The sequence below is a fragment of the Lonchura striata genome, chromosome 17 (genome assembly GCF_046129695.1).
Source record: "Lonchura striata isolate bLonStr1 chromosome 17, bLonStr1.mat, whole genome shotgun sequence".
In the NCBI taxonomy this organism is placed as follows: Eukaryota; Metazoa; Chordata; class Aves; order Passeriformes; family Estrildidae; genus Lonchura; species Lonchura striata.
Genome location: NC_134619.1, coordinates 12,549,234 through 12,557,980, shown reverse-complemented (window position 1 = coordinate 12,557,980; position 8,747 = coordinate 12,549,234). Strand labels below are relative to the sequence as shown.

Genomic DNA, 8,747 nt, shown 5'->3' with positions numbered 1-8,747 from the left:
CTGCCCTGTTCGGGCTTCCGGCACGGCCGCGGCGGCCACGACCCCCGGCCCACGACCGGGCAGCGCCGGGCCGGGCTCGGAGCGGCGCCCGCCGCCCTTACGGAGCGGCTGGGCGGGACGCCTCGCTCGGCCCCCATTGGCCGCAGGACAAACCCTCCGCACCAATCAGAGGGTGCAGTGCTGCCGCTTATTGGACGAGAGTTGTGATTGACAGCAGTGAGGGCCTATGGGAGCGGCGGGCGGGGCGGCGCCCCCGGAAGCGGCGTGCGGCGGGGCGCCATGGCCGGTGGGGCCATGGCGGGTGGCGGGGATGCGCTCCGCGCTCTGCTCCGCGCCGCCAACGCGCTCCTGCGGCAGCGCCGCTACCGCGCCGCGCTCGCCGTCATCAAGGGCTTCCGCAACGGCGCCGTGTGAGTGCGGGCCGCGGGGCCGCGGGCCCTCCCGTTGGGTGCCATGGCCGGCGGAGCTGTGGCGGGGTGCGGGGAGACGATTCCGCTCCCTCACGTACAGTTGGATGCTCTGAGCGGGGTTTGGGGGTGCTGAGCGGGATTTGGGGGCTCTGAGCCGGGTGTGGGGGGCTCTGAGCCGGGTGTGGGGGGCTCTGAGCCGGATTTGGGGGGCTCTGAGCCGGGTTTGGGGGGCTCTGAGCCGGGTGTGGGGGGCTCTGAGCGAGGTTTGGGGTCCCCTTTGGGCCTGGCTCGCTGAGGTGCATGTGCTTTTCTCTCTCCATCTGTGCTCTAGCCAGTTTGCTGTGCTGCTGTTGCTGGGCTGGCTTAAAAGTAATAGATACTTGACTAAATAACCTTTTTCAGCTGTTGGTAGAATAGATATACAAACTCTGTTAAATATCTGTCCACCTTTACAGTTATGGAGCCAAAATCCGTGCCCCACATGCCCTGGTGATGACTTTCCTGTTCAAGAGTGGAAGGTACAAATGCTAAATCTGTATTTTTGTGCTGCTGCTTAGAATATTTTCATCCCAGCTGCCTGTTTTCTGTGTTTCTAGGGAGTTTAAAGAGCAGAAGGATGTGTGAGCCGTGATTGAACCTTGTCCTGATAGTAAAACACAGAAATATATATATAATTGAGGGATATAATCACTGATGGAATGGTAAATGAGGACAGAGGGGGAATTAGCAGATGCTGACAGCAATGTTCTATCCTGTGTTGAAATATGGGAACCCAGGCTGTAGCAGTGCACCTTGTGCCTTTCCCTGAGTTCCAGAGGTTTGCATTTAGCAATAGAAAGGTTTTAAAAGGGCTGTTTGAGTATTGAGAAAAGTAAGCACAGTCCACAGTCTGGGTAGGGCTGTGCTCTGATGAGTGAGCCAGAGCTGAGGGAATTTCTCCTTCTTCCCAAGACATTCCTGGGATGCTCAAACCATCATGGAGGAGTGCCCAGGCTGAGTGAGTGCAGGATCTTGCCTTTTCACTCTGGTAATTGTCTGTTTCTTCCCCTCAGTTTAAGGGAGAAGCTGAAATCCATTGCCCAGGCCACGTACGCTCACTCCCGGAACCTGGCCTATTTTGTCTTCACCTACAAGGGGCTCCTGGCAGCCCAGGGGAAAAAAACCCCATTTCATTCTTTCCTCGCAGCCTGCATTGGGGGCTGGCTGGTGTTTGGTGACAACAATCCTGTCAACAGCCAGGTAAAGGCACTTGCTGAAAGCTTCTGTGGCCAGGAAGAGCAGCATGTGTGCCAGGAAGTGGTTGGTGGTGCCTGTTTCTGGTGGTTCTGACCACAGAGCGTTGCTCTTTTATCACGTTCTCTGCACAAGTTGCTGTTTTGACTGCTCTGCACTCAAGTCCCAGGTGTGGTTGTTTGTCTCCATGAGCAGTGTGGGCAGCTGGAGTGCTGGGAGCCCTGGTTTGCCTCCAGAGCTGTGCTGAGTTTGTAGGAAGGCAGGTAACCCAAAGCTGTGGGGTTGACCTACCTGTCACCTGAGCTGTGGTCACTACCTGTGTGTTCCTGATCTGGCCATCACAGGGTTAAACTCTTCCCTTGAAGTGTTGTCAGTGTAGAACTTGATCAGTTAGAGTTGCACTGAACTAAAGTGGCTAAACTGATGAAAGCTGCCCAGGGCTGTTTGATTTAAAGCTGGTTGTTAACACACAGCTAGAAACCAAGGAGGAAAACAGCTTCAGATTAATCCAAAATGCTCACCTTAAGCCAGGCCTGGTGTTAGGCTGTGTCCAGACTCCTGAGCTCCCACCTGCTTGGCAGGACTGCTCTGGGTCTGCTCCATCAGCACCATCTCAGGTGCCATGAGCTGGGCAAAGACAGAAGTTGTGCAACTGCACAGCAGTGTTGCATGAAATGCAGCCTGGTGATTGCCAAATCAGAGCAGCAGGCCTTGGAGGGGACACAAATAGCCGTGGTTTGGCGTTGGAACTCAAAATGTCCCTCAGACATTTTTGGAGGTTCCAGGCCCAGGTCAGAAGCATTTGAGACCCTGGCAGGCAGCTGGAAACAGCTGTGATTTTGGGTTTGAACCATGGAATGGTTTACCAACCTTGCAGGAAGAACAAGAAGTCATAAAAGTTTAGATATTATAGTAGAAGTAGTTACAAAGTAGAGGGAAGAATTTTTGAGTGCTGTACAGGGGGTTTTGGTTTTGTACATGGGGGTCAGAGGTTTTAAGATGGATTTGGGATTTGGGCCTGTCCTGTCCTCCCTCTTTCTTCTTCCTTACTTCCATGTTCTTGGTGATGTTGGCACTCACAGATTGGTTTAGAGTAGAAAAGCACCATTTAATATAGGTAATAGGCATTGGGAAAAACTGTAACCATGTCACACGTAATGTACCATATAAAAGATAGAAAAGCACCATTTAATATAGGTAATAGGCATTGGGAAAAACTGTAACCATGTCACACGTAATGTACCATATAAAAGAGAGCAGCAGCCCTGGGCTGGAGAGAAGAAGCAGTCGGGAGTCAGAGAGGATGTCAGGGTGTGTGTGTGCCTCTGCCTGAGCTGTGAGCAAACCACAGCAGCCCCAGAAGAAAATCTTTTAGATAACTTGCAACAAACAACCATGAGACCAAACAACAGAGACTGCTGAGCCTTTCTTGGGAAGCTCAGGTTGGTGGAGAGATTTTTCCACCACACAGAGCCACCCCCGCCCTAGGGTGGGCTTTGGCAGTTTGGCAGGGTGCTGCCAGGGGAAATGACAGCCTGTTTGCTTTGAAGTGGGCACTTTTGCCACCCCTGGTGGCTGGGCTGTCCCTTGTGAGCCCCTGGAGCTGGCTGTGCTCAGGCTGCTCTCTGCTCTCTCCTGCAGATCATCATGTACCTGCTGTCCCGCATCCTGTTCGGCTTGGCCCGCCTGGCTGTGGACAAGGGCTACATCCCGCAGCCCAGGCAGGATCCCTTCCCTCTGCTGGCTGCCCTGGTGTGGGGCACAGTCCTGTGGCTCTTCGAATACCACAGGGAGACTCTGCAGCCCTCCCTGCAGTCCTCCATGACCTACCTGTACGAGGACAGTGAGGTGTGGCACGACGTGTCTGACTTCCTCATTTACAACAAAAGGACAGAAAGCAAGTAGGTGCTTCACTCTAAAACACCTTGGAATGAGATGGGACTTCCCAGCAGCTGAGGGAACAGGTTATTCTGTTTCTCATGACCTGTCATTTTTTTAAAGTAACATCTGTCAAGCAGAGTTGGCTCTTGTCTCCAGGCCAGAATGTTTGGCTCCTTTTAGAGCAAGCACACACCCCAGAGAAACTTGTTGCAGTCTTTTTTAAGAGGCCTTATTTTCCCTACAAGTGTGGCATTGGGGTTTGTTCTTTAAAAACTAAATATATTTATAATATGACAGCCTGACACTAACTGAAGAGTATGAAAACACATTCTAGGGCTCATCTGAATGTTTACAAGTGGGTTTTTTTCTGTGCTGCTGTGCTCACTGTGGTGTGATCAGGGGTGAATGGAGTGGGGGACCTGCTGAGCTCTGAAAGCAGGGCCATCATTTCTTCATTGCTGTGGATGGCTGGGAATCCTGTTTAAACTATTACAGAGACAGTTGTATGCTCCTTGAGAGATTTCCTGTGCAGTTTTCCCTCAGGGAAACAATAAAATGTCTGAGAATAGAGCTGTTAGGATTGTCTTGTACAAGCCTGGTAAATCAGGCTTGGAAAGACTGTTTTTACTTGGTTTCTTTCCTGCACTTGGTCTGAATCTGAGCCTCTGCAAAGTGCACTAATGAATACCCTGTAATTATTTTAAACTTGTCTGTAAAGCTTTTAAAAGCTGCTTGATCTAAATACCAAAAACAGTTACACAACTTGAGCTCTATGACCAGGCCTCAGATCTCATGCTGGGGACTTGGTGTGTCCAAGGGAGCAACATTTCCCAAGCACTTTTATTTTGGTGGAGCATGACAAGGCTTTCTCTGAGGTCCAGAATCTGCCCTCCACAGCAGTAGAATGTGTTGGCTGTAACCAGATTTGAATCTGATTTTGTACTGTTCTGTAGTTTGTGCTTAATTTAATGGATTAATTTATTAATTATCTTCCTCTCAAAAACACTCTGCTGAGTCCCAGGGTATGGTAGCACACCCTGGGCTGTAATAGAAAATTGACTAGAGAGCTGATGAAGCACAAAAACTGGTTTAATTAATCAATTAATAAATTCAAACTCCTCATAGTGCAAAGCACTTACGTGCTATACAACACTACACAGTTCACTCAATGATGTGCATGGAAAGAATTCCTGCCACACTGGTTTGATGTGGTGATATTTCCAAGAGAATCATTAAGCCCTTTTGGCTCACTTGGGACTGTTTGGTTCACTTTCCCTGTATCCACCTGCCCATGGCATTTCATAATCCTGCTAATGCTCTCTTTGTCATCTTTAGAACTCTTTACCCTCCAAGCTCTGGCAATTTCTCCTGTTCAATGGTACAGCTGAAACAGTACATTTAACTTCAGGGAGCTTCTGAGTAGAAAACAATTCTCAATTTCTTCTTAAGTAATTTGTCCTTCTCCACCTAAACTCCTTTATTACTGTTGCATATATTCAGAGTGCTGCTTTGCTCTTTATTTTTCCACTTCTCTTCCATGCAAATCCATGATTTACATGGTGCCCAAAAACCAAGATACTACTTTGTCATAATAACTCTCTATAATCCCTTCAGCTTCTAATTCACTGCTGTTACAGTCTGGAGTGAATAATTGAATTGGAACATCCATCAGACCCCATGAAAACTGTAAAATTAGGAATTTGGTTTCTTTCTTTTGGTTAAATATTTTTCTCTGTGTAGAGAAGCATAAAGGTTCCATACAGAAAAATTGCTGAAGCTACAGGTGAGGTCTGATTCCTTTATAAAAAACATCTTTCCTTCCACCACTGCTGGGTATTTGAAGCATCACAATTTTTCTGTCAGAAGCCTCAGTATTGTTCCAACCAAGAGTGTTGGTATTCTCCTAAAATTGCTGAATTCCAGCAAGCTTTGATGGGATTTCAGAAAGCTGACAGCTGTGGCTTGGGAATTGCTCCCTAAAACTATTAAACTCACAAATCCTTGACCATGTGTAATTATTGCAGCAAAAGAAGCTGTGGACTGGTTTTGTGAGCTGGGTGTCTCTGAGGTTTTGATTTGTTAAATTTGTGGCTGGTATTTCTTTCTCTGAGAAGGGCCTGTGGTTCCCTTAGAGGTGGAATAACCTTCCTCTGCTGGGCATTGTACCACTGATGCTGCTGGTGAAGCAGAGAAGGACAAGTGCCTTTCCTGACCTTTTCACACTGCTCTCTGTCCTCTCTAGAAAATAAATCCCAGCCAAAAACCAGCATCTGCAATCAGCCTGGCAGCAGTGACTGTGACTTCTCCTTGGTTCAGAACACCCTTTTTCTCTTGGGAATCTCTCCCTTCCTAAGGAAACCATGCCTGAGCCTGCAGCCATCTGCAGAGGAGCTGCAGGAGGCAGCTGCCATGCCTGGAAAAGCCCAGCTCCTCCCGGGAGCACAGCCCCTGGGGCTTTGCTGGCCGTTGGTTTTCCTGCTGTGCTGGGCCAGGGCGTTAAGCTGCAAGTCACTGCTTTCCCCAGGGAAGTAATTGGGACAGCTCCTTAATGACCTCAGCCCCCATGGCTGTTCCTGGGACCAGAGAGTGGGGATGAGCCCCTTCTGCTGCCAAGGTGTTGGAACAATGCAGGCGTGTAGTAGGGAAGTGAACTAGAAGTAATTTGTCTGAGTCAGACTTTTGGGATATGTAAGTGACACTCCCTGCCCTCCCCCAGGGCATTGTGTGGGGAATGGAGTGCCACTGTTTGGGTTCCCTTTTTATTAGCATTAAAAGCAAAAGAAATAAAGAGACAGTTGGGAAGCCACCTGCGAATGGCCAAGTGCTTAAGGATCACAAAAAAAGGGACATTTTCTCCCCCCAGCCCCAAATGGGTTTGAATTTTAAGATGAGCATGGGGTTGTTTGTCTAGCAACTTTATTTTCCCGTTATTTCTTCCATGACACCCGACTGATGCTGGGTGTCTCCAAAGAGGAGCAGAGTGTCTTAATCTTAGCTCAGTTTGTCAAAAGTGAGAACACTGGATAAAATTGAAGTGTTTAACATGATGCTTCTCCCTCAGATTTTAAGCCTCTCTTAGAGGCAGTTTTAAAGGTTAATGAATTGAACTGATCAAAAGTTTTTAGCAATTCTGAGCTTTTCAAGCAGAGTGACTATCCTGGGCTATTAATCATTTATTTTATGAAGGAACAAAGCAGGCTCAGGGTTATTTACTGCTGCTGCCTGCTGCCCTGGCATACCCACTGTGCTTCCCATCCCTTTGGAGGACAGCTTGTGTGCTGGAGCTGGCTCTGGAGATGGCTGGAGAACCCTTTCCGGGACAATTGCATTATTTAACAAAGGTGAAAATGAGACAGCTGCCTGACATTTGGGTTAGGAAGGTTTTCTGGGCTGTGTTTGGTGCTGGCAGTGAAGGAGAGGGTATTTGTGAGAGCAAAACCTGTGTTTGGCCACGCAGTGCTGCAGAGGAGAGCTCGAGGAGGCTGGGGCTGCTGGAGGTGTGACCCTGTGTCTGTAACGGGACAGTGCATCTGTGCTGGCCACCACCCCTGTGTCTGTGCAACAGCCAGAGAACTGCCCCTGTGCAGGGCATTTGTCAGAGAATTGTGGGATGCTTCAGGTTAGATGGAACCTTAAACAGCATCCCACACCTTCCTCTATCCCAGGAGGCTCCAAGCCCTGTCCAGCCTGACCTTGGACACTTCCAGGGATCCAGGGGCAGCCACAGCTCCTCTGGGCACCCTGTGCCAGGGTGGAGAGGGCGCAGAGAATCTTTGATATTGGTGCTGTGAGACTTTCTGCCCTGCTGGAGTGGATCAAACTCTGCTTTACACCCAGCTGGGTGTGGGTGGAAGAGCAGAGATGATCCCTGGCTGCTGAAAATGACCCAAAGCAGGGCCTCCCTGTGCAGCTGGGAGCTGCCATGGCTGCCTGGTGCTGCTGGAGCAGCCAGAACCCTGTGCAGATCCCTCACCCCAGAGAAGCTGCTGGGATTCCAACTCGTTTTCCCTGCATCAGCACAAAGGTGACCTTTGGATAATACCCCAAGCTGTGTGCTGCTCCCTGTTTGTCAGGCTGTGTTTGTCTCTCTGGCTCATGCTAGCCTGAAGCAGAGTGTGTTTTCTGATGCTGCTTTTGAAACCAAACAGATAAGGGAGGAGGGAAAATAAGGCGTCATGTCTGTCTGCCACTGTTAATATTTTTGGGGTGTTAATCTTGAGTTTTCAACCTGTGTGTTCCTACCAGATTGGTGGAGGAGGTAACTTTTTTTTTTTACTTAGAAAAATTTTTGTGTTTCTGCTGATGAGGAGGGAGAAAAACAAACTAAAAGCTCTATAATGCAGGTATTATTACCTCTGCTTTTGAGATATATTTTGTATTCATAATTGCCGTGTAATCCCGGCCCTGATTTTCTGACAGCATAGAATAAACTAAAGAACATAAACTCAGGTAACTTACGTGACAGTGATCAGAATGCTTGTAGAAGTATCTCATATTTTGGGTTTAAAACAATAAAAAGAGAGGATGGGGTTGTTGATGTGGCTCTGTCCACTATGCATCACCTTCTTGTGGTCATTATTTCTGTATAATCACTCTTTGAATATTACATTACTGTGCTTTGTCTACAAATAAAAATCCTAATTTTTTGTCTTTTACTGTCATCGTTTCTAAGCTAAAATGTATGAAGCAATGCTTGATTATTGCAAGTCTGTAGTCCTGGATGTAGAGAAGCCATGCACAAACAAGGTGCAGTTTTGGCATGGTTTGGGCTCCAGTGTTACCATCTTGGAAACAACAGCCAGTGCTGCTTTGACCCCACCATCAGATTTAATTCCTGCAGGGTTAAGGATGCCAGCTGCAGAAACAAATTGGATGGCTGACACCCCTTGGGTTTTTTTTAAATATGACAAATACAGAAAATAGGGATGTCTATGGATGGTTTTGCTGCCTTTTCCAAGTTGAAAGTTCAGAGGGAATATGCTGTAGAGGTGACTGCTGGGGTGGCAAGGATGAAGCAATTGCTGAGTGTCTGTAAAACCAGACCTCCAGCTTTGTAGCCATTGGAATGCTGGAGTGTCCAGCTGGGCCCATGAGAAGCCAAATTAATGCCTCCAAACTGATGCCAGTGCTACCTTCAAGTGGGTTTTTCCTCCTGACAGAGCATCATACTCTGAGCCCTTGTTCTGCTCCAGGTGAAGCTCTGGATGTCCTGTAGGATTTCTG

The 8,747-nt window shown here is 48.4% G+C and overlaps 1 protein-coding gene across 1 annotated transcript; it reads left to right on the top strand.

The window, feature by feature from the left end:
* Positions 1 to 266: 266 nt before the first annotated feature.
* PXMP4 (peroxisomal membrane protein 4) lies at positions 267 to 8,174 on the top strand. Its single transcript, XM_021540453.3, has 4 exons — positions 267 to 410; positions 866 to 928; positions 1,463 to 1,649; positions 3,285 to 8,174. Exons 1-4 carry the CDS (start codon positions 280 to 282, stop codon positions 3,546 to 3,548), a joined length of 645 nt encoding a protein of 214 aa, XP_021396128.2. The 5' UTR covers positions 267 to 279; the 3' UTR covers positions 3,549 to 8,174.
* The last annotated feature ends 573 nt before the right edge of the window (positions 8,175 to 8,747 follow it).